General features: G+C 35.3%; 1 protein-coding gene across 1 annotated transcript; it reads right to left on the bottom strand.

The window, feature by feature from the left end:
• Positions 1-334: 334 nt before the first annotated feature.
• LOC101898087 (uncharacterized) lies at positions 335-23,246 on the bottom strand. The gene is made up of 9 exons (XM_059131645.1): positions 22,657-23,246; positions 16,403-16,555; positions 16,090-16,342; positions 15,824-16,020; positions 11,793-11,922; positions 4,967-5,091; positions 4,803-4,898; positions 598-935; positions 335-543 (listed from the first exon to the last, which is right to left on the bottom strand). The coding sequence occupies exons 1-9, from the start codon at positions 22,750-22,752 to the stop codon at positions 429-431; spliced, it is 1,503 nt and encodes a 500-aa protein (XP_058987628.1). The 5' UTR covers positions 22,753-23,246; the 3' UTR covers positions 335-428.
• Positions 23,247-27,471: the final 4,225 nt, after the last annotated feature.

Genomic DNA, 27,471 nt, shown 5'->3' with positions numbered 1-27,471 from the left:
AAAATTTGACAGTACATATGTAAAATCCTTAACGTGTGATATCTTTACTAATGTTGTCTCGAATAACTTTTATCTGATGGATCTATATGATTTGACATCCATTGGATCTTTTCTAGGCTTAGGAAACATTACTATTTCAGATTCTTTGATGTTAAATATGAATAAAAATAGCAGTTTGTAATAACTTGAGCATGTTGGGAGTAATAAGACCAATAATATACAAAAAAAAAAAAAAAAAAAAAAAAAAACAATGAAGCACCATTCCGATTAAAATATGAATCAATTTTTTTTTTTTTTTGAAAACTATTTACAACAAAATAATTTAAATGGACAAATGAATTGATTTTAACAATGATGTGGTAAACCGAAAAAACAACAATGTAAAGACGACGAGAAGAATATTTAAAATCTTCATAAAAACGAGAGATTTAGGCGTGGATAAGAAAACCTTGACCATGTTGGGGATGGACGGGGGCCAAATGTTCCTCTTCAATGATTTTCTTCTTAGGTGTATAAGGATTGTGTTCTGGATCAGCATTCAATCTGGAAAATAACAAAATTAATGTTGGCTCATTTTTGAAGAGTTGGCAGACTCACTGATAGTAGTTGACAGCCTCCTCGCACTTGACATTGTACCACCAGTCACAGGCGAATTCTTTTTGATTGAAAATAGTACCATTTGTACACAAGAACGATGCTCCCTGATCTCCTTCACGGCCATCGTGACAGACGTGATAGGCTTGGCAGCCGGTCTCCACATTGGCATACATGCCAGGCACGGCCGGGACATGGGCACAAGAGAACGAGGTGTGAGGCACTTCATGATAAACCGGATAGTCGACACCTGGCACACCGGGTATTTTATTTAAATCTTGTTTTTCCTCCTTATGATGGGGTGCTTCGGCGGCTGGCGGGTGGAAAAGATGTCCATAGGTCTGCAAAAGAAAAACAACAAAGAGGTGTAATACATTTTGTTGCACTGATGATGATTTGTGGTTATTTGGGCGGAATCAATCTACTTTTGTATTTGGCCTCCTGACTGCTGGTTTTGTTTACCAACAATTCAATTACAAGTGCGGTTGCGGTTTTTCACAAGTTATTTTCATTTGGAAATTGTAGCTATTGTTTGTGATACGGTCGATTGAGTTTTTCTTTTCATTATCTGATGTAACAAGTATTTAAGGTTTTACTGAATACCATATTTTGTGTAATGGCCTAACGCTTGTGGCATACTTTTTCTTCGATTATGGCTAGAATGATTGGTACTGTAAATCAACTATATCCGTCTACGCCGTATACAGGGTGAGTTGAAAAAACTACAACCAACTTCAGACTGCTGTCATTTCTAATCCACTCGTCCGACAGCTGTTAAAATTAATACAGTGGCAGCTCATTATATTGTTTACAAGCGTACAAAAGCATTGAATTTTCCAGAAAAATAGTTATTCGTGATGGAATTCAAGCGTGATAGTGTGATTTCTTTATATTTGGCTGGAAAACCACAAGTGGCTATCGTTAGAGCACTCCAGCATTTAAATGTGAAAAAACTTTTGTGACTCGTATCATCGCTCGTTACCGTGATACTCGCAGCGTAGCCCGACGTCAAGGAAGTGGACGGAAGGACAGGAACATCAACAGAAATGGTTCGAAAAGTAAAGAAGCGACTTGACCGACACCCTCGTCGCAGTGGCCGAAAAATGTCTCGTCAGCTGAACATGTCGCAATATTCCATTCGGCAAATATTGAAAAATGAGCTCGGGGTAAAGCCATCGAAATTCCAAAAAGTGCAAGAACTTAGGGTGGAAATACGTAAAGGGCATATTAGGCTGGCTTAAGTCATCGGCTGGCTTATTCTTTGATAAACAAAGGAGTTTTAGGTTGACTTAGTTCGATTTTGGCCCTAGGTTCCTTTGTTCATTTCCGAAGAAGCCAGCGATGACTTAATCCAGCCAGATAAGCCCTTTATGTATTTCCATCTTTACACCGCAACATAAAGAAAATAGGCTCAAAAGAGGTAAAGAGTTGCTTCGCTTGGCCGAAAGTGGTGAACTGCCGAATTTGGTTTTCTCCGTCTCCGATGAGAAAACATTCGTTGTCCAGCAGTTTGTAAACAAACGAAATGATCGTATTTACTTGCCAAAGAAGTCAGCTGAAAATGTGCACCATCGGTTGGCCACCAGAACTCAAGCGCCGGTCATGGTGATGGTGTGGGCCGCCATAACAGCCGATGGTCGCTCTCCACTCGTATTAATCGACCGTGGCATCAGAATAAATGCCGAATATTATCGCGAAAATATTTTGGAGGGTGTATTAAAGCCTTGGGCACGCAAACATTTTGGCCGCAGACCTTGGACATTCCAACAGGACACAGCAGCGCCACCCAAGTTCGATGATGGGCTATATCGGTCCTCGGTATCGTATAGGCCCCATAAAACGGTACCCCCGTACTACTAGTACTCAGAAGGACTTTATCCCCTAAAAAAGTATTGTCTATATAGGTCCACGATATCGTATGTCCTCCAATAACGGTACCTCCCTATATTTGGTATTTTTCAATGAAATTATCTGAAAATAAACACAAGTAGTTTCTTCTGAGAACCTTAGCCCCAGGAAGAGTATTGTCTATATAGGTCCACGATATAGTATATAACGTTACCTCCCTATATTCGTACTTTGATGATTTTAGCTAAATTTTTCAATGGAATTTTCTAAAAATCCATAATAGAAGTTCTATTCAAGCCCTGGAAGAGAGATGTATCTATAGGTCTACGATATCGCATAGCCCAGATACAAAAGTACCCCCCCCCCCCTATATTCGCTATTTTAACGATTTTAGGGACATTATTCACCGAAGTTGTTTCAAATTTCGTATTTAGAGTTCGTAATGGGTACTGCAGATAAAAAATTGCGTATGCAGGCCCACAACTTCGTATGGCCTCCATATAAGGGTAACTCCCAATATTCGGTATTTTGATGATTTTAGCGACATTATTCACCGGAGTTGTTTCAAATTTCGTATTTAGAGTTCGTAATGGGAACTACAGTCTATGGCAGAAAATTGTCTATGCAGGTCCAGGTCTTCGTATAGGTCTCATATATCAGTACCTCCCTATATTCGGTATTTAGACGATTTTAGGTACAATATTCAACGAAATTGTTTGAAATTTCGTATTTGAAGTTCCCAATAGGCACTACAGCCGGTGATAGAAATTTGTCTGTGCAGGTCCACGTTTTGGTATAGCCCCCATAAAATTGTAGCTCCCTCTATTCGGTATTTTGATGATTTTAGCGACATAATTTACTGGAATTATTTTAAATTTGCTATTTGAAGTTCGTAATGGATACTACAGCCTATGACAGAAAATAGCTTGAGCAGGTCCACGTTTTGGTATAGCCCCCATATAATGGTACCTCCCTATATTCGGTATTTTGATGATTTTAGCGACATTATTTACCGGAATTATTTCAAACTTTGTATTTGAAGTTCGTAACGGATACTACAGCCTATGCCAGAAAATTGTCTGAGCAGGCCCACGTCTTCGTATAGCCCCCATATAACGGTACCCCCAATATTCGGTATTTTGATGATTTTAGCGACATTATTTATCGGTATTGTTTCAAATTTCGCATTTGAAGTTCGTAATGAATACTACAGCCTATGACAGAAAATTGTCTGTACATTCGATATTTTTACAGATTTTTTAACGGATTTTATTTTTTTGAAAATTGCCAAATTTGTACCAAATGATGGAGGGTATTCAAAGTTCGACCCGGCCGGACTTACAGCTTTTTTACTTGTTTGCTTTCATTTAATAACATTAAAATAAATTAAAAATTATGGCGTTTGACTTTGTTGCAGTTTTTTTATCGCACCCTGTAGATCAGGTACCACTAACCCCCAATTTTAGGAATTTTATAGGATAACCGATTTGGCCTCATTTTAAAATGTTTTATGGTAAAGAATTAAAAAAGAACCCATGGCTCTATTTACTTGTCCTATGCAATGTGCGCTTAGAGGAGATTTTCACAACTTCCCATAAAATCTGACATTTAAACCCATATAAATCTGCATACACTTGACAATAATCGAATTGACAATTGACAACAATCAATGCCTAACGGAAAACTAATCAAATTCCCATTTAAGGCATAGGCATTAAAAGACTTGTAATTCTTTTAACAAACATGGAAAGTCCGATACATAAAACAACTGACGAACACATTCACTCACACACCACCCGATAATTACGCACCTTCAAATATTGAAACTGTAACAAGTGGACCGGTTTCAAAACATGGTTAGCTTGAGCCAAAAACAAAAAGAAGTTATCAAATTGTCTTGAGAAAATCAAAACAAAAAAGAAACTGGCCGAAACGACACATTAATGCAAACCCAGTGATTGTGAATGAATGAGATAATTAAATGGATTGTTTAAAAGTAAATCCAAAAAAAAAAAAAAAAAACACTAAAGCAAAACGAGTAGCCACCACACAACACGAAACTAAATTGTAACGAATCGAACTTAGGCTAGGAACAATTTTATAGGTCAAAAGAGATTGTTGTGAATATGAAATGAAAATGGATATTCGCAAAATTATGGGTTTCAAAATTATTGCAAAACCCAAAAAAAAAAAAAAAAAAATAAAATAAATAAATAAATACCTACATAATAATTTGCAATTTTGTGATAAGGAAGTGATTGCCAAAAAAAGTATTTTTTGATTTTAATTAAATGTCAAATTTTACTCTTTTCTGTGGCTAAAAGAAAAAAACTTGAAACGAAAGAAGCAAATCCACTTACCTGAACTTGAATGGCATAGACAGCATAGGCCGAGACTAAACACAGACAAATTGTGGCAAGAAAACGTTGAGACTGCATCTTGAAACGACGAGAGACCTTTCAAAGATGATGATTACAACATGTAATTTTTTTTAATTTTTTTTTTAAAGAAAATTTCAACCCACCTTTTTTCTAATTTGGAAATTTAGGGGGTTCAATATATGGCTTTCCTCCTTGCGTCCACTTTTGTTTAACTTCTTTTCCGTTAGACTTGAAAACTTCAACTGATTGGCCACAAACCACCAACGAACTATCCGCCAAAGTCTTTCAATGCAATCAATGTTGAGATGTTGAGTTTATTTTTTTTTACTTTTTTTTTCAAAAAAAAAAAAAAAAAAAAAAAAAAAAACAATGCAAAAGCTTTAAATGTTTGTAAATTGTTGTTGGTGCCTGTTACACTTAATGTTGGTCGGCATGGTATGTACTTGGTACATGAGCTGCTGCTGCTAATGGTAAAATAAACTGTGCAGCATTAGTTGAATACTTCCCGAGGTTCATGTGTATGCTTTTTCAAGCTTCATTATGCTTTTTTGCGCAGCTGCACAGTGTTTGGAAACTGGTGAAATGGGTAGGTAAACTTTATAGATTTTCATTGCGATTCAGTATTCTTACCTGGCGTTTATACAAGAAACATAGTTTTGAATCTACCCGCTAGAAGGTAGCGGATGATTAACGTTTGTAACTCATCGAAATAATTATTTTAGAACCAACAAAGTATATATATTCTTAATCAGCGTAAAATTCTAAGACGTCCGTCCCTCTGTCCGCCTGTCCGTCCGTCTGTTGAAATCACGCTCGAGTCAAAACAAATTAAGATAGGACGCTAAAATTTTGCACAGATCAGTCTTTTGTTTGCAGGCAGGTCAAGTTCGAAGTTCGATGGGTTATATCGGTCCACAATATGGAATGGCCCCCATATAACCGTACCTCCCGATATTCGGAATTTTGATGATTTTAGGCACATTTTTCGATGGAGTTGGCTGAAATTCTACACAAGCAGTTCTTTGTGGGTACTTTACTCCTTAGAAGAAAATTATCTATATAGGTCCACGACGTCGTATATCCCCCATATAACTGTACCTCCCGACATTCGATATCCTGATGATTTTAGTCACATTTTTCAAAGGCATTGTCTGAAATTCTACACGACGAGTTCTCTGTGAATATTTTACCTCCTGAAAGTTAATTTTTTATACGGTACCTCTCAATATTCGGTGATTTGAAGATTTTAGCGACATTATTCACCGGAATTGTTAAAAAATTTGGTATTTGAAGTTCGTAATGGATACTACAGCCTAAGACAGAAAATTGTCTCTGCATGTCCCGGTCTTCGTATAGGTCTCATATATCACTACCTCTCTCAAACATAGATACCATCAGTAATCTAAATGTCAAATTTCAAAATTGTATCTCTATAATTTCACCCTATACCAAATATTGTAACATTCAGTGCTTTTCGCAAATTTATAATACCCTCTATCTGTTCACATAATTCCAAATGGTACCAGTTTAGAATTTTAGTACCATTTTACAATTTTCCGTAATCTTAAAGTTCGAATTTACAAAAACCCTTTGGTTCATCCATCCTGTACTGCACCAGTGACTCATTCTAAATTTGGTAGTTCATTCCAAATTTTCTAGCCCATTCCGTTCGTGCAACTGAAAGTATTCCATTTTTGGTATGTTTTAGAACTTTGTTGCCCTTTTTAAGACGTCTTTCCAAAAACCCTGCCTTATCAAACGCCAACGCACCAAAACTGACAAAATGGCGCCCAACGTTGTTATTACAATATCATGAATGTCTTGACTCTGTATTGTCCTATCTGCATATATTTACGTCTTTGTTTATTTTGCAGGTCCTACCCTGGCAGGAAATCCCAGCCGGTTTGGTGGTATAAGGGACATGCTCTTCTTTGGGAAACAGCAAGGAGGTCTGATAACAGAGCCAGATAAACTAAATGTCGTACAGATATAACGTCTGTAAGGCAGATTTCCATTAGAACAAGGAGATAGCCCTACCTGAAATTTTCGGATGCATTGAGAAAAAGCCCGGTCCCATCCAATATGGTTATTTTACTATTTTTTTTGTACATTTTCCATTGTAATATTTTTTTTTACTATTTGGGCCCATCTTTGAAATGATTTCGAAATGCATTTCTGTGTATGTCACTGAAATTAAAAGATTTATAACTATTAAAAGTGTTTATACTTTGTGGTAAAGGTATGAGAAGAAGTGGAGAAACATATCTTCATGTGAAAAATGTTAAACTTTTGGGGACAGGTAAAATCGGATGAAGATGTGTATCGAAGCTATATTAAAATCTGAACCGCCCGGTATCAAATATCATTCTTATGGAGTGCATGCGTAATAGTGCGGGACTTTAACACCAAATTGGTGAAACATATACATGGGGGCTATAGCTATATCTTAAGCGATTTTCATCAAAACTTGAAGCACTTGCTTTTAGGCTAAATCCCATCGGATATGCCAGAATTCGGTCCATTTGGGCTGATATTAGCCATTTGGTGCACAAAACGTGAAATCGGATAAAGACATATGTGGGATCTATATCCAAATCTGAACCGATTTTGACAACATTTTAAACACTTATTTTTGTTTAAAATGTTTTTGTTAAAAATGGTACCAAAAATTATTGTTGTGGAGTGCTATTACGCATGTGAGGACTTAAACACGAAATCGGATGAAGCATACATATGGGAGCAAATTTTATGTAATTGCTTCTGTGCTAAATTCCGTAGAAAGCGCCAAATTTCAGGCAATTGGACTGATATTGGCCATTTAGTGCACATTTCACTCGAAATCGTTTGAAGATATATATGGGAGCTATATCTAAATTTGAACCGATTCTCATTAATTTCAATATGGTTCGTACTTGGACCAATTGTATCGGGATCGGTGCAGAATTGTGCTCCAAATGACCAATATCAGTCCAAATGACCTGAATTTTGGCACATTCTATCGAATTCAGTCTAGAAGCAAGTACATTGATATAGCTTTTGCCCGATATAGCTTTAGTTCCCATTTATATTTCATCCGATTTGGTCTTTAAGTCCCTCACATTCGTAATATGCATTCGATAACAATGATATTTGGTATCATATATCTTATAGAGCTCGGAAATACCTTTGCCAAGTTTTATCGATATCGGATAAGATTTGCATATAGCTCTCACATATATATTCTTAATCCGAATTCAGGTTTATTGTGCATATAATCAGCCCAAATGAGATGAATTTCGCGACGTAAGCTGGTGGAACTTGGCTCCGATATATATTTTTTAATATAATGCATCTCGGAGTGATATAGCAACTCTATAGCAATGATATTTGGTATAAAAGATAAAAATATCTTCCAAATATAAGTTCCCTCTGGAACCAAATTGTAACTGCTCTATAGCCAAATGTTGATAGGTGGTATGATCTAATTCAAATAAATTCGGGAGCTCTACTAAATATGCCCGACTTTAGACTTTTTCTTACTGGTTTACTGTGTACTGGGACTGTGTTCCGTAATAAAATAATATCCGAATCTGAACCGGATTCAATACAATTTGACGAATTTATTTGTAGACCAAATTCTATCACAAATTCCAAACCTCTACAGATTTCAATATAATATAAACATTTTTGTCCTATCACATGATACATACCCCATATCGGACCCGCCCGACTTTAGACTTTTTCTTACTGGTTTACTGTGTACTGGGACTGTGTTCCGTAATAAAATAATATCCGAATCTGAACCGGTTTCAATACAATTTGACGAATTTATTTGTAGACCAAACATTTTTGTCCTATCACATGATACATATATACATATATATATATATATATATATATATATATATATATATATATATATATATATATATATATATATATATATATATATATACGTTAATATTATCAAAAGGGTACTCTTGAATATAAGAAATTATCGAAATTGTCCTGCCTTGGATGAAAAGCTTGAGGGTATAAAACAGATATGAAAAAGCTTTTTAATGTACAAATTATGTTGTGTACCCTAAGTCATACGTCACATTTACCACTCCCCCATTAACATTATGATTTTCTGTTGTGGGCATACAACTAAATCTGGCAGTAACATACATGTTGTTTTTGTACATTTGGGCAGTTGCTGTGCGGCTTGGCTATTGTTGGACTTTTACTTTCATTGGTTTGTATTTTTATTTTTGAGGGTTTTTGAGTTTTTTGTTTGCTTGTCTTTTTGCATTTGTTTTTTTTTTGTTGTTTAGTTTTATTGCATCTATGCCATTAGTCTGTTGTTTGTTTTCTGTGTGCTACTCTACAAGCATGACGAATGTAATCCATTTACTGAATTACGTGATTATCATTCAACACAGACATGTCGGCTAGCTTCCTATCAAAATTTTTATTGATAGGCATTTGGAATCTTCAGTTTAATAACAAATTGAGATGTTTAAGAAAAGGGGAAAACAAAAATGTTTAGTTGGCAACAACGACAATCGAATAACCTACACCGGGATATACAAATCAAATGCAATATGAAACTCAAACTATAGACATTTATTCTAATGTATTGGATGGGGAAATAGTTTGATAAGTTTCTTGTGATCCTGGGTCAGAATGGAAGCATATTGTTGTTGGACATGATCCCAAAATATTTTTAGTGGTGAAAATTTACCAAAAACAGAAAAATTTCCTGATTTGGCTCTAGTTGCTCTAGAGAACACAAGTGTAGACCAATCGTCTCGTAATTTGGCGTGGGGCTAGAGTTTAGGGTGAACAGAAGCCAACTGGACCATAACCTGATAGACCATAACATTTATGAAAAAACGAATTAATCTGCGAATATTTTTAATCCCGGCTTTTAATCATTACAGTGATACTGATAGCCAAGACTTCGGATATATAACAAAATAGGTACAATCTACATGTTAAAGACTGACACTTGCCAGCAAAGGATAAAATCTAAGAAAATCGCGTAGAAGTGTTCCAATAAAATAGTGAATATGGCTACAGAGGGTATATATAATTTAATACGGCCAAAACATGCCTCATCGCAATAACGGTTTTAGACACTAGGTCTCTTTGGACCAAATCCATTTCAGGACATTTGGAGTCGATCTAGCGATGTCTGTGTGTTTGTCTGTCTGATTGGCTGATGCGTACGATAATTCTTGAATGGCCAATTTTGGTATATAGGAATATTGTTATCAAACTTAGATCGAGTTCGGAGATGGAAAATATCGGTCCACTTCTTTTGGTCGAAATTTTCAAAAAAAAAAAAAAAAAAAAAAAAAAAAAAAAAAAAAAAAATGTATATATATTTTACTGTACAGAAAGAGAAAGAATAATCCAATTTTACTTCAAATTTGCAAATCTTAGTATTTGCATCAATGCTAGGTCAGAACCTCCCCACCAAGCGTCAAAATTTTGAATAATTATAACTCTTACAAAATGTGATGTAAGAGTCGGATTGTCTTCAAATTACGCACATTATAATATTTTCATTAACTCAAAGCCTGGTGTGAAGATGGAATATATCGGCCCACTCCTTCTGGTATCTCCCCCACAAAGGTCAAAATTTTGAAGCTCATAAAACGCGAAATTAATATTCGATTCCATTCAGACTTGGCTCATCTCAATATTTCCATCAACACAAGATCTGTTATAAAGATGGTAGAGAACGGATCATTCCTTCTGGTACCTCCCCCACAAAGGGTAAAAATTTTGAATATTTATGAAACTCATAAATCGCGAACTTAACATCCGATTCCATTCAGACTTGGCACATCTTAATATTTCCATCAACACAAGATCTGTTATAAAGGTGGTAGATATCAGACCATTTTCTCTGGTACCTCCCCCACATAGGGTTCAAGATTTTGAAAAAGAAAAGGCTCTAAAAATTATCACATATCTCATATACCCACTCCATAGAGGGTCAAAAATTTGAATAATCATAACAGAAATCAAAATATATTTAAATAATAAAAAATTGCTATATTTAAACTTGTTTTACTGCTAACCTAGCACCATACCAAAGGCGTGGTGGGTCTATGTTCCTTAATAAGTAAATATACGCATCTGAATCGGTTATAATATAATTTATAGTTTATTTGTAGACCAAATTCCGTCACAAATTCCAAATTTCATTAGCGATACATAACGAGTTTGGTGCATCAAATACATGAAATCGGCAGAAAATGTATATAGGAGCTATATCTAAATCTGAACCGATTTCAACATAATATGACAAATTCATTTTTGTACCAAATTCCGGTATTCATTTCGAATTTTATTTGAATCGGACATATATAGCGTGTTTGGCGCATGAAATCGGACGAAAACATATATGGGAGGTATATCCAAATCTGAGCCGATTTCAATATAATTTGGCAAGTTTATTTTTGTTCGGAGGGTCGTTAAACAATCCAAATTTGAAGACTGTATCTAGAACCGACAAAATCTAATTTTTTTGGAGTTACCTCCGATTCTGATGTTACATCTCCAGTTCCAAGTGGGATTGCAAAAATTGTATATAGCCTATAATACTTTCAGGCGATGCTGCAGTATATTTAAAACTTTTCAGGGATATCTGTTTAGCAGTTTTTGAGTCTATAATTAACAAACAATCAAACGTACAAACATTTTCTTCTTGTATAGATATGTATATATGTTTAAAACGCCATCTATACTACAATTTTATATTGCATTATAAACACTGCGTGCTTTGACCGGTAAATAGTAACATAATATAAAAAATAAGTCCCAACTAAATGAGAAATGTAAATAATACACTTAAAATGTATTTAAAAAAATACTTCTCTATGTAAATTTATTTTCAAATTTTCAATATTGATATACAAAAGGTATAGAAATTGTTTGCTTAGAAACTAAATTATAAAATAATAAAAAATATACAAAACTAATAATATTCTATCTAATACGTTAAGACATGATGATGCTGTCGCTGTTGTCCATTGGTGTTGATCCTGGAATATGATTGAGATTTCTTGGCATTACCGTCATTTACATCGAATTGATTAAATAATTCATCAAAATCATTGAATAGCTGCAAGAAGAATTAAAAAAGTATTGGTAAATTAATTATTTATTCTTTTACATCTGACATTTAGGACGCCATCTATATTTAAATGTTGTTAGTGGCAAATTTTGGGCAGTGCATAATTTTAGGCGCAAACGGTTACGAAACATCAAAAGGCAAATTTTAAAGTATGAAGAGTGGCACATATCCGTTTGACGGAGAAAGGTGTAAGAGGAATGTAAAGGGGGAAATTAGTTCGTATTAACAGTTAGTGGTGCTTTAAGGAGCTTCCAACCATTTGTAAACTTAGATATATCACTATGCTATATAAAGTATATTATATATTCTATATATATATAAAATGAAATACGAAACAGCTGAAGTTAGAATCTTGAGAATTTTGCACGAGCGTTAGTCTTGGTGCGTAGGCGTGTGATATTGATATTCACACAAAAACGATACGGAAAGTACTAAAATGTACTAAAAAATTAATACTTTGTATTGGACTGAGCTAGAAGCTGAAACTTGGAATGATAGATGACTGATGATAGGTTTTTGGAAATTCGAACATTAAGGTTACGAAAAGTTCTAAAATGGTACTAAACTTCTAAAATGATACCATTTGGTATTATGAAACTTGATATGATAATCAAGGTTGGAAAGTGTGTTTGATACATGAAGGTGGTTTTTAGAAATGTGTACTAAGTGTACTAAATGGTACTAAATTTGGGATTTTGAAAAAAAATGTTGGGATCCCCGTTTGATAAAGAGTGGTGTTTTTAAATGTGTACTACAAGTGCACGAAAAGTACTAAATAGTTCTTTATTTGGTATAATTTGATATTGGGTGAAAAGATAGTTCTTGAAATCCTATATTTGGTATTAGATTCGCTGTTTATGGGTAGCCTGAACATATGGAGGTGGTTTCGAAAATGTGTACTATAATTGTTCGAAAAGTACTATGTGGTACTAAATTTGGTACTGGGTGAAGGCATAGAGGTAAAATTCTGAAAATTGATATTTAGATTAATGATGATATCTGTGTTTGAGATTTGGAAATGCGTACTATATTCGTACGAAAAGTACTAAACGGTACTAAATTTAGTATTGAGTTAAGGGATAGAGGTGGAATCCTCAAATTTGCTATTGAGGTCTCTGTTGGTATGTGGAATTGGGATATGGAGGCTGTTTTCGAAATGTGTACTATAATTGTACGAAAAGTACTAAATTTGTTATTGGGTGAAGGGATAGAGCTGGAATCCTGAAATTTGATATGGATGTTACTGTCAGTGTCTGTGATTGAGAAAAAGAGCTAGTTTTTGCATATACGTGCTATAATTGTACTATGAGATACAAAATTTGGTAATAAGGGAAATTTCAGAGTTGTTGAGGTCTCTGTTCTTAAGTTCTTTCATTTGGAAGTCTAAAACTATTTTAACGTCTACATGTGAAAATCTAGAAACCAACAGTGACCTCAAAATTACCAAATACTAAATTTAGTACCATTTAGACAAATTTAGTTCCTAGACACCAACAGTGATCTAGTTGGGAAAGATGTTAATAAAAACTAACATTATGGTTAATAGCAGGAGAGTTAAAACGTGTTGACAGATAGAACATGAAGCCTTTTCAGTTTAGGTTTATAAAGTACCAGTTTTATAGCTAATAAGAGTCAGATGAGGTAAATTTATAACAAAACGAGACAACAACAAGTACAAAAGCAGTAAGTTCGAGCGGGCCGAACTTTGAATACCCTCCACCATTTGGAACGAATTAGAAAATTTTCAAAAAAATAAAATCCAATAAAAATTCTTTTAAAATCTTTAAAATATCTAATATACGAAGGTGCCGATATATGGGGGGATATACGATATTGTGGACCTATAAAGACAAATCTATGTCTGCGTGTAAAGTACTCACAAGGAACTCCGTGTGTGGATTTTCAGACAATACGATTGGAAAATGTGGCTAAAATCATCAAAATACCGAATACCGCGGGGTACCGTTATATGGGAGCTATACGTTATCGTTAACCTATATAGAGAATTCTCTGTCGGTGGGTAAAGTGCTCACAAATAACCCCTTGTGTACAAAGAACCCCTTGTGACCATACCGTTGAAAAATATGGCTAAAAACATCAAAATACCGAATATCGGGGGTACCGTTATATGAGGACTATACAATATCGTGGATCTATATGGATAATTCTCTGCCGAGGTATAAAGTACCCACAAGGAACTCCTTGTGTGGATTTTCAGACAATTCCGATGAAAAATGTGGGTCAAATCATAAAATACCGAATATCGGGGGGTACCGTTATATGGGGGATATTCGATATCGTGGACCTGTATAGACAATTCTCTCTCAGGGGGTGAAGTACTCACAAGGAACTACTTGTGTTGATTTTAAGACAATTCCATTGAAAAGCGTGGCTAACATCATCAAAATACCGAATATCGGAGGTTACAGTTATATGGGGGATATACGATATCGTGGACCTATATAGACACTTCATTTTGAGGAGGTAAAATGCCCACAAGGGACTCCTTTTGTGGATTTTCAGACAATTCCGTTGAAAAATGTGGGAAAATCATCAAAATACCGAATATCGGGGGGTACTGTTATATGGGGGCTATACGATATTGTGGACCTATATAGATAATTCTCTGCCGAGGTATAAAGTACCCACAAGAAACTCCTTGTGTGGATTTTCAGACAATTCCGTTGAAAAATATGGGTAAAATCATCAAAATACCGAATATTGGGGGGGTACTGTTATATGGGGGCTATACGATATTGTGGACCTATATAGATAATTCTCTGCCGAGGTATAAAGTACCCACAAGAAACTCCTTGTGTGGATTTTCAGACAATTCCGTTGAAAAATGTGGGTAAAATCATCAAAATACCGAATATTGGGGGGGTACTGTTATATGGGGGCTATACGATATTGTGGACCTATATAGATAATTCTCTGCCGAGGTATAAAGTACCCACAAGAAACTCCTTGTGTGGATTTTCAGACAATTCCGTTGAAAAATGTGGGAAAATCATCAAAATACCGAATATCGGGGGGTACTGTTATATGGGGGCTATACGATATTGTGGACCTATATAGATAATTCTCTGCCGAGGTATAAAGTACCCACAAGGAACTCCTTGTGTGGATTTTCAGACAATTCCGTTGAAAAATGTGGGTAAAATCATCAAAATACCGAATATCGGGGGGTACCGTTATATGGGGGCTATACGATATTGTGGACCTATATAGATAATTCTCTGCCGAGGTATAAAGTACCCACAAGGAACTCCTTGTGTGGATTTTCAGACAATTCCGTTCAAAAATGTGGGTAAAATCTTCAAAATATCGAATATCGGGGGGTTCCGTTACATGGGGGCTATACGATATCGTGGACCTATATGAACAATTCTCTGCCGAGGTATAAAGTACCCAAAAATAACTCCTTGTGTGGATTTTCAGACAATTCCGTTGAAAAATGTGGGTAAAATCATCAAAATACCGAATATCGGGGGGTACCGTTATATGGGGGCTATACGATATCGTGGACCGATATAGCCCATCTTCGAACTTGACCTCCCTGCAGACAAAAGAGAGATCTGTGCATAATTTTAGCTTCCTATCTTAATTCGTTTAGACTGTAGCGTGATTACAACAGACGGACAGACGGACGGACAGGGCTAAATCGTCTTAGAATTTTACGCTGATCAAGTATATATATACTTTGTTGGGTCTAAAATGATTATTTCGATGAGTTACAAACGGAATGACGAACTTAATATACCCTCCATACCTTTTTTGGTGGAGGGTATAACAAATGTAGAACCCTCAGCCGACAGAATAATTTTGGAAGAATTTTATCATATATCTATGTTTAATTACATTCAAGTTCGTACGCTGTCTAGCTTACATGACTCTGACTGGTCAACGTATAATCGGGTAAATAATTTTTAGGTCCTCCACCGCTGACACCCTGTTGTTGTACCAGCGATACCTTTGCTCCAGCCAACGGCGTTAATGGTGAATTCAAAATGTTCACATTTTGATAGGATTTGGCCTTAGCCAGGGGCTTGTTGCCACCGAACGGTGAGACATTTTGAAATTGGGCTGCAAACGAAAATTTCAATACAAACTATTCGTAATTTTCTCAAAACAACAAAACCTGAAAACACTCACATTTATCCTTGGGTTGGAATTTCACTTGATTCAGTAGTGGATTGTGAATGCGAAACGGACTGTAGACGGGCAGAGTTACACCGTCGTGTGACAATGTCGTCTTTTGTCCATGTATTTGTGGATACAAATAGGTGGTCTCAATCGATGGTAATTCTTGATAATGATAACGTCCTTCCTGCGGTATATACCGGCCGTCCGAGCTCAGGGCAATGCGAAATACTTTGCGCGAGGGACGATTGAAGAAGGGATAGACCTGGAAAGGGAAATTTAAATGTTATATTCATATTGATATAAACTTGTTAATTTTGTTTACTTGAGGATTACGCTGTTCTGGTAGTATGCCATCCGGTACTGCAATGCCATCCTTTTGTAACTGATTCAGAAATAGTCGATCTGTCTCGAATGCTGTATCGGGTATCCTGCCACCGGCATGTGGTAAAACCTGCTCACGATAGATTTGTCGTTTCTGTAAGAAATGTAATACAACAAAGGGAGAAATGTAATGCCAAATTAAAAAGTTTATAATTTTTTAGATCTTTGGCTTTAAGAAATTCAGCCAAAAAACGGAATGTACATTTATATCATATATACCAAAACGAGGGCCTCTAAAGTCCTACAAGTTTATGTAGGGAAGTTCATAAAATATACATGCTGATAAGTGAGGCAGCCTTCTCTTTAGTTGAGAGAGTAATTTTGACACTTGAAGTACTGAGAGTTTGAAGTTACTGACAATAATTTAAATATTTTAATCAATATTTGGACAATAAGCAACTTTATTATATCACCAAAGAATTATTTTTTTCCAATAAAAATTATAATTTTGATTAGATTTTCTCAAAATTTTACAAAAGAATTATTGTCTTGCTAGATTTCATACCATGTTCTCATTAGCAATTAACACTTTATCGGTCGGAAATGGACATTCTGCTAATGCAGAATTACATGAGTCGGTTTGTAAAACAATTTTTATAATTATATAATTTTATAATAATAATAATATAATACTTCTATATCTATAAAAAGAGGAAAATGTTTGTATGTTTGTTTGTTTGTAATTTATGGACTCGAAAACCGCTCCACAGACTTTCCTGAAAATTTCCAAGTGTACTAAAACATCGCCTGAAAGTAACATAGGCTATATAAATTTTTGAAATTCCACTTGGAACTGGAGATATAGCATCAGAATCGGAGGTACCTCCGAAAAATTTAGATTTTATATGCACATATCTATTGATCGATTACATATAAAGTTTCAAAATTTGGAATGCGTAACGGAATTTGGAACAAAAATAAATTTTCCTAAATAGTCCAGACACAATAGTCCAAGGGATTGGTATCCGGAGATTTTGGTGGCCATTGTGTGCTGGAAATAAAGCGAGGAACTTCACTTTGTAACCATTCTTGGATGGCGCGTCCTGAGTGCGATGCTGCTGAGTCCTGTTGGAATGTCCAAGATCTGCGGCCAAAATGTTTGCGTGCCCAAGGCTTTAATACACCCTCCAGAATATTTTCGCGATAATATTCGGCATTTATTCTGATGCAACGGTCGATTACGATACGAGCGGAGAGCGACCATCGGCTGTTATGGCGGCCCACACCATCACCATGGCCGGCGCTTGAGTTCTGGTGGCCAACCGAAGATGCACATTTTCAGCTGACCTCTTTGGCAAGTAAACACGATCATTTTGTTTGTTTACAAATTGCAACGAATGTTTTCTCATTGGAGACGGAGAAAACCAAATTCGGCAGTTCACCACTTTCAGCCAAGCGAAGAAACTCTTTAGCTCTTTTGAGTATATTTTCTTTCTGCTGCGGTGTAAGTTCTTGCACTTTTTGGAATTTCAATGGCTTTACCCCGAGCTCATTTTTCAATATTTGCCGAATGGAATATTGCGATATGTTCAGCTCACGAGCCATTTTTCGCTTCTTTACTGTTTTTTTGCTGTTTTCTTTCGTCCACTTCCTTGACGTCGGGCTACGCTACCAGTATCAGTATCACGGTAACGAGCGATGGTACGTGAAACAGAAGATTTATTCACATTTAAATGCTGGAGTGCTCTAGCGATAGCCACTTCTGGTTTTTCAGCCATATATAAAGAAATCCCATTCTAGGTCCATGTTTTCGTATAGCCCCCATATGACGGTACTTCCCGATATTCGCTACATTTTTCACGGAATTGTCTAAAAATTGGTATATATAGGTCATAATAGGTTCCAGGTCCGGTGACGGAACATTGTATGTCTAGGTCCATGTTTACGCGTAGCCCCCATATAAAAGTACCTCCAATAATCGGTATTTTGATGATTTTTGCCACATTTTTCCACGGACTTGTCTAAAGATTGGTTTGTCCATATAGGAAATCTTTTTAGTATTCAATTACTGAATTCAGATACTTTTATATATTTTTTTTTTACCCAATGGTGAAGGGTATTAAAAGTTTGGCCCGGCCGAATTTAATGTTTTATTCTATCTGAATTTCTTCACCTTTGCCTTGGAAATCAACATCCGTTCATTTGCCAATTCTTCTAGTTTTTTTTTTCTTTTTTTTGTGAAACCCATACTTTACGACACTTGTCAAGAATGTTTTTGATGTGGTTCTAAGACCACACATCTTTGGTGTCTTTTTCTACCATTAACCAAACAAATGTCTTGCAAAATAAAATATATTGAATAAAAAAGCCACAATTGGTTCAAAACTTAAAGTACATACATTGATACATATTGCATTACATGACAACGAAATACTCGAGGTAAATTGTTGTTTGTAATAACAAATATTTCAAAAATTTGGTGTATTGTATTGGTGAAAATGTGAATATTGTTTATTGGATTTATTAAGACCAGTGGATATAAGTAAAATCCATTTTGAGGAAGCATCCATTGAAGTCGGACTTCTACGATCAAATCGAAGTGCTATTTTCCACTTTTGAGGAATTCCCAACACAAAAATTACAAATACAAACATTAGAGCAAATCCCTGGAATGCTAAGTGAAAAAGTTTTGGCAAAACAGCATTCCTATTCGACTATCGCAACAAATTTCGTTTAATGTTTTGGGAAATATTTTTCAAGGTACAATATTTAAGCTCTGATTAATTTCATGTATAATTCACAAATTAATTCGTATTTTGAAACATTTCAATTGTAATTCACTATTTTTTTTTAAATTCGAATTATTTTGTTGTTGCAAAATGGTCAGGCTTTACCCCTTTATTGTTGTTTTTATAAAAACAACGTTTGCTTATTAGTGGAGAACGATGGCAATGTTTACCAGGGGGTAAGGCAGGGAATACCTAGGTTTCGGAAAGAGCCACCAAACCTCATCAGTTCCCTTGTTTTTTGTCTGGGACATTCTCCCCAGAAGTTATTTTAAGATTTAGAAGACTTTCCAAAAGAATTTTAGTTTTATTTAATTCTTTGGTTCCTCTTCTATTGAGCTTACGATCTCGTCACTTGGATAAAAAAAAAATGTTTTTTTGCCATAGAAGTTATTTTTAAAATAACTTCTGGGGAGAATATCCCAGGCAAACAACAAGGGAACTGATGAGGATTGGCGGCTATTTCCGAAACCTAGGTATTCCCTGCCTTACCCCCTGGTAAACATTACCATCGTTCTCCACTAATAAACAAACGTTGTTGTTATAAAAACAACAATAAAGGGATAAAGCCTGACCATTTTGCAACAACAAAATACTACGGTATCCCGAAAAAACCCGACACTGTTCTATTCGAATTATTTTATTTCTAATTTGAAAATAATTTAATATGACTTAAGTTCGGCCCTGCTGAACTTTTAATTCATTTCTACATAAGGCAAATAACGCCTTTAATAGTAAAACCATCCGAATTCAATATTCGAACAAGTTCAACTATGTAAAACTAGAATATAGGAAAACGTGGACGTGGGTTTGGAAATGCGTTCAGCAAGGGTACGAAAGGTACTTATTTTGGTATTGCGTGAACGGATACAGAAATTTGGTATTAGGGCCTCTGTTCATGGGTTGCCTGGGCATGTGGAGGTTGTTTCGGAAATGTACGAAAAGAGATGTAATGTATAGAGATGGAATTTTGAAATATGATGCAGATGTAACTGTTGGTGTTTGTGGTTAAGATATGTAGGTGGTTTTGGAAATGTGTCCTATATTTGTACAAAAAGTACCAAATTGTACTAAATTTGGTATTGGGTGAAGGGATAGGACTGGAATCCCGTAATTTGATATTAGATAGTGTAGTCTAGTGTAGAGATGTAATTTATGTTTTGCAAATACGTACTGTAATTGATGGAAAAGTACTAAATAGTACTACATTTGGTGTTAGGTGGAGGGATGGAGCTGAGCGAGCTATAGTGGACCGATGTGTGTTGGTATAAATATTGAAATATGTGAAATTTGATGAGAATAGGATGCTTATTTCGCATTTATGACAGAAATACTTATTCAAAATTTTGATCTGTCGTGGGGGAGGTACAGACCATTTTTACACCAGATTTTGTGTTTAAAAATTTTGGGATGAACTTTTAAGAGAATCGGACTCTTATTTCACATTTTAAAAGAGTTATAATAATATTACAAATTTTGACCCTTTGTGGGGGAGGTACTTGATGGAATCAGTTGATATTGTCCATTTTCGCACCAGATGTATCACTGATAAAAATATGGGAATTCGCCAGGTTCGAACAAAATCGGTTGAGCCTTTCTTTTTTTATGAGGCAAATTATTTTCTTTGAAAATTTTGACCTAACTCTAACTTCGATATACCAAGTTTGGACCAAATCGGATACTCCCTTCGAGAGATTTCGTGCGCACCAGACAGACAGGCGTCGACTCCAAATGTCCTGAAACGGATTTGGTCCATAAAGACTTAGGTGCATTTTGAGTGCTAAGAACGCCTAACATGAACTGTTGAAACGAATCTAAGATTTGAAGGACGAAGAAGCGGGCATTTGCTAGTAAATATATAATTCCCTTTACATAGTGTGGTGTTTTTATATTTCGTGATATGGACCATACCTTGGTCCATATCGCCCTCTAAATATTATCCGATAACAGTGCAAAATTATAGATTTCGGTGCTTCAATTCCACGTAAAATTCTGCTATAATGACATAATTAAGAAAAAATTTGTTTTGTCACCATTTCCTCCCCTAAGAATTTTGCGATGCGAAACAGACACATAGTTTGGCACATAGGCACATAGTTAGATCATGGTGGGTCTAGGTTGGCTCAATATTTCGAGGTGTTACAAACTTTTTGGCCCAATTACAACAAAGTTTTGAAGCACTCAAAGAGTACCAGGAAAATGGGTTATTTGCTAGTTAAACAGCTGATTTTATCTCACGCCTCCATTTTAAGCGGAAGATTTCGACAATGCCATTTTATTTCTATATTCGGTCGATGTACAAAAATATGATGACATTACTGCAGCCCTCGGGTCATATTATACTTTCCACGCAAAAAACTGTAGAAAAAAACTTGCTGCCCAATGAAAAGACTTAAGAAACGAGCGCATTTACCTTTAAAACGAAAGACTTAAGACACGAACATTATAACATCTAAACTTCCATGGTAAACTTTTAATTATTCTATTTAACGTGAAACTATCGCATGTCGCCTTTAATTTTAACCAGTAAAGAAAGTCCTAAAGTCGGGCGGGACCGACTTTATGATACCCTACACCACTTTGCTAATTTAGTAGAGTTCCACATAACAATTTAAAGTTTTTATTTATAGTTCAAAGGACTAAATATGCCGAAGAATTTGTATCTTTTAAATTCTGACTTGTATTGCCCATTTGGTGCAAAAGTAATTTGAAATCAGATAAAGATATATGTGGGAGCTATATCCAAATCTGAACCGATCTCGATAAAATTTGGCAAAGATATTTCTGAGCTGTATTTGATATATTTTTCCCTGAATATCGTTGTTACGGAGTGCATATTACGGCTGTGGGTAACAAATACAACAGATCGGATGAACAAAATATATTGGAGCTATACCTATATCTGAACCGATTTCGATCAAATTTGGCATACTTATTTTCAGTCCTAATCTGCTTGTATGTGCAAAATTCCATACTATTCGGGTATGATATTACACGTTTGGTGGTGGCAAATCGGACGAAGATATATATGGGAGCTATATCTAAATTTTTACCGATTATCTCCAATTTCAATAGGGTTCGTCCTTGGGCCAAACAAATGTTGTTTGGAAAATTTCATCCAAATCGGATAATAAATGCGACCTGCATTTTGTTCACAAATATACATGGACGGACGGACGGACGGACGGACAGACGGACTGACATGCATAAATCAACTCAGAAAGTGATTCTATGGAGATCCTCAAAAGTAACTATGGGTCTATCCCGCTTCCTTCTCCGTGTTACAAACAAATGCACGAAGACATAATACCCTTACCACTATGTGGTGTAGGGTATAATAAAATCCACCAATTTTTAAACAAAAACAAATATAAACATTTACTGTGAGGTGTCAAAACAAAACAAAAAGATAAATACCTAAATTTGTAAAACAATTTCCAAATTAATTAACAAATAAAAATTCACTTACTTTGGGATTGTGTTCCACAGCGGCGCCACGTGTCGTTGATGCTGCTGCTGCCAATAAAGTGATGATCGCCAACAGTTTAAAAAGATAAGACAACATTTTCGAAATAGTTTCTTGTTGTGGATGCGGCGGTATTCGCTTAACGAATGAATGATTGAAATAAAATACAAAACTATTAACTTATTTATGTTTTGTGTTGTGTTGTTATTGTTTGTGTTTTCAATTGCACTTTAATTTTTGATTTGACATTTGTTCAATGTGAAAAAGATTGAAACCGAATTCACTACTAATTAACAATGGCAATAATTCCAATTCCAATAACAATGACAAGGTGTTGGAGATGCTAAAAACGCAGATAGAAAAATGATAAAATACTGCTGCTGCTGGAGGTGATCTTCTTGTAATTGTCCATGTGTGTGTGCGCGTGTATGTCTTTCGATAAATTTTGCTGGATCACTTGGTAGTTAGTTCGATGGTGGCAGGTGCTATTGAGTCCCACTTTTTATTTCATTACAAGATCAATAATAATCCACTTAATATGTCTCTGTGTGTGTTTGTATTTTTGTTAATTCCCGACAATTAGCGTATAATCATGGCGTTTTAGTAATCCTCGGCTTAGTTTGGGTATGACCAATTCATGCAAATATCTTGAGCGAGAGAATAGATGGATGGAAATCACTTTTGTTTACAATAAATCTCTTATGCTTTTCTTTATATTTTTTCCTTATTTGTTTTTTTTTTCTTTTTATACCCTCCACCATTTTATGAAGGCTATATTAGCTTTGTTATTCCGTTTGTAACTCCTCGAAATATTCATGACAGACACTACAAAATAATCAGGGATAGAAGAAAACGCATGTGTAAGTTCCCAGTAAGCAGTTTCAGTTCGTAAATGGGTCATCTCGGTCTACGTTTTCGTATAGCCCCTATACAGGGGGAGATAAAAAAACGGCAACAAAGTCAAACGAGATAATTTTTATACCCTCCACCATAGTATGGAGGGTATATTAAGGTTGTCATTCCGTTTGTAACACCTCGAAATATACCATTTAGACCCCACAAAGTATATATATTCTTGATCAGCATAAAATTCTATGTCGATTTATCAATGTCCGTCAGACTGTCCGTCTGTGGAAATCACTCTAGCTTCCGAGCGAAATGAAGTAGGCTGTTAAAATTCAAATCAAATGTGTATTATGTCTGCAGAATTTTTGGTATTGAAAATGGGCCATATAGGCCCACGTCTTCGTATAGCCCTCATATAACGGTACCTCCCGATATTGGGTATTTTGATGATTTTAGCGACATTATTTACCGGAATTGTTTCAAATTTCGCATTTGAAGTTCGTAATGGATACTACAGCCTATGACAGAAAATTGTCTGTACAGGTCCACGTTTTATAATCCCCATGGTACCTCCCTATATTCGGTATTTTTATGATTTTAGCTACATTATAAACAGATTTTTTTCAGTTTCGCATTTGAATATTGTAATAACTTGTGACAAAACTCGTCTATGAAAATTGCCAAATTTGTACCAAACGGTGGAGGGTATTCAAAGTTCGGCACGGCCGGACTTACAGCTTTTTTCTTCTTTCATTTTGTTTTTAAATTTTATGGAATGGAAGCAAAAAATGTCGGAAATAGCTTTGGACTTAGTTCAACTTTGGCATGAATTATGGCCTTCAAACGGCCAATGAAACCGTTATACGCTGCCCGAATGTTGCTCTGCGGTATTTTGGCACATTCCCGGCGAAGCGCATGCTTGAGGTGATCGACACTTTGGTATTTTTTAAGGCCAACCTTGCTTTCCAAAATATTCCAGACACAATAGTCCAACGGATTGGTATCCGGAGATTTTGGTGGCCATTGTGCGCTGGAAATGAAGTGAGGAACCATGTAACCATTCTTGGGTGGCGCGTGCGATGGTGCTGAGACCTGTTGGAATGTCCAAGGTCTGTGGCCAAAATGTTTGCGTGTCCAAGGCTTTAGTACATCCTCCAGAATATTTTCGCGATAATATTTAACATTTATTCTATTTTCTTTCTGTTGCGGCGTAAGTTCTTCCCCTTTTTGATATTACAATGGCTTTATCCCGTGCTAATTTTTTAATATTTGCCGAATGGAATATTACGGAAGTTGGTTGCAGATTTTTCATCTCACCCGATATTCGCTATTTTGATGATTTTAGAGACATCATTTATTCGCATTGTTTCCAATTTCGTATTCGGAGCTCGTAATGATACTACAACCTATGACTAAAAAGTTCGTATGCAGATCCACGTTTTCGTATAGGCCCCATATAACGGTACCTCTCGATATTCGGTATTTTGATGATTTTAGCGACATTCTTCACCCGAATTATTTCAAATTTCGTATTTGAAGTTTGTAATGGGTACTATAGTCGATGCCTAAAAATTTCATATGCAGGTCTAAGTTTTCGTATAGCTCCTATATAACGGTACCTCCCGTTATTCGGTATTTTGACGATTTTAGCGACATTATTCATTGGAATTCTTTCAAATTTCGTATTTGAAGATCTTAATGGGAACCACGGTCTATGAAAAAAAAATACTTATGCCGGTCTTCGTATAGCTCCCATATAACGGTACCTCCCGATATTCGGTATTTTGATGATTTTAGAGACATTATTCTCCTGAATTGTTTCAAATTTCGTATTCGAAGATTGTTATGGGTAATACAACCTATTCCTAAAATTCATCGGAATTGTTTCAAATTTCGTATTTGAAGATCTTAATGGGTACTACAGCTTATGACAAAAATTGCTAATGCAGGTCCACGTCTAGGCAGGTCCCTTCGTGTAGTCCCCGTATTAAGATCATCATTTTAACGTTATTTTTCGGATTTTTTTTTTAAATTTGTAAATTCCTTCTAAATGGTGGAGGGTATTGAAAGTTCGGCCCAGTCGAACTTAGCTGCTTTTTTACTAGTTTACTAGCTGAACCCGGTGCGCTTCGCTACCCCTTTTGATTTTATATGCATTCAAAATTTTATTTACGAATATATGTTGGATAAAGAAAAACAAATTTAAAAATTAAAAAAAAATATTGCACTAATTTAAGGCGTAAATAACCAAAACCATTAGAAAAGCAGTAACATGACATACATACACGAAGGGTTTGTCCTTTGGATTTATTTATTTCATAGCAAATACCAAGCGTGCAGGAAACTGCAATTTTTTTAAGTAGAGTGGCATTTCTATTGCAAGTAGTGAATTCGAGATAGCAACATACTTCGCCGTAATAAGCGTATTTCAAATAAATTGTTGTGTTGTTTTTTAGTGTTAGCCTAAGGCGTTGTGGGTCAATGGTTCTTATTAAAATCATATCCCAATCTGATCCGATTTAAATATAATTAAAAAAAAATTACTTTTACACCAAACTCCGCCACACCTTTCATATTTAATTGAAATTGGTGCGTCAAATATGTGAAATCGGCCGAGAATATATATATGGGAGCTATATCCAAATCTTAACTAATTTCCAATTAATTTATCACATTTATTATTATAACAAAATTCCGCCACACATTCTGAATTTCATTGGAATCGGTCATATATATCGTGTTTGGTGCATAATATGTATGAAATCGGCCGAAATATATATGTTAGCTATATCCAAACCTCAACTGATTTCAATATAATTTGGCAATTTTTGCTGGTGCCAGATTTTGTCTCTCTCGCTTTGGGTGCATCAAATATGTGAAATCGGCTGAGTATATATATGGAGCTATAATCACATCTGAGCGTATTTGAATATAATTTGTCAAATTTATTTTTGTACCAAATTTAGCCACTCATGCCGAATTTCGTTAGAATCGGAAATACGTATCGTGTTTTGTGCATCAAATATGTGAAATCGGCGGATAATATATATGGGAGCTATATCCAAATCTGAACCGATTTTAATATAATTCGACTAATTTATTTTCTAATCAAAATCCCGTTACATATTCCAAATTTCTTTGGAATCGAACATACATATCGTGTATGGTGCATAAATCGGTCGAAAATATATATGAGAGCTATATCTAAATCTGAACCGATTTTAATATAATTTGACAAATGTATATTTGTTTTAATTTCCGCTACACATTTCAAATTTCATTGAAATTAGAGATACATAGCGTGTTTGGTGCATCAAATACATGAAATCGGTCGAAAATATATATGGGAGCTCTATCCAAATCTGAACCGATTTCAATATAATTTGAAAAATTCATTTTTGCTCCCGATTCCGTTACTTATTTTAAATTTCATTAAATTTGGACATACATATCTTGTTTGGTCCACCAAATACATGAAATCGGCCGAAAATGTATATGAGAGCTATATCCAAATCTGAACCGATTTCAATATAATTTGGGAAATAATTTTTTTTAGATAAAATCTATCACACGATTCAAATTTCATTGAAATTGGGGATACATAGCGTGTTTGGTGCATCAAATGCTTGAAATCGGCCGAAAATATATATGGGAGCTATATCCAAATCTGAACCGATTTCAATATAATTTGACAAATTTATTTTCGGATCAAATCCCGTCACATATTCCAAATTTCATTGGAATGGAACATTCATATTGTGTTTGAGGCATCAAATGAACGAAATCGGTCGAAAATATATATGGGAGCTATATCCAAATCTGAACCGATTACAATATAATTTACCAAACTTATTTTTGTTCCAAATTCCGTTACACATTCCAAATTTGGAGACTGTGTCTTTAACCGATCAATAGATATGTGCATATAAAATCTAAATTTTTGGGAGGTACCTCCGATTCTGATGCTATATC

The sequence above is a fragment of the Musca domestica genome, unplaced genomic scaffold, assembly GCF_030504385.1.
Source record: "Musca domestica strain aabys unplaced genomic scaffold, Musca_domestica.polishedcontigs.V.1.1 9, whole genome shotgun sequence".
Taxonomy (NCBI): domain Eukaryota; kingdom Metazoa; phylum Arthropoda; class Insecta; order Diptera; family Muscidae; genus Musca; species Musca domestica.
Note: the sequence above shows the minus strand (reverse complement) of the source record. Positions and strands in the feature narration are given on the sequence as shown.

Excerpts from the sequence above, each read along its gene's own strand:
- LOC101898087 (XM_059131645.1), bottom strand. The coding sequence starts at position 22,752 with ATGTTGTCTTATCTTTTTAAACTGTTGGCGATCATCACTTTATTGGCA. Across the intron at positions 16,556-22,656 it reads CTGTGGAACACAATCCCAAA|AAACGACAAATCTATCGTGA; the intron begins GTAAGTGAATTT and ends CATTTCTTACAG. Across the intron at positions 544-597 it reads GAGGCTGTCAACTACTATCA|ATTGAATGCTGATCCAGAAC; the intron begins GTGAGTCTGCCA and ends GTTATTTTCCAG.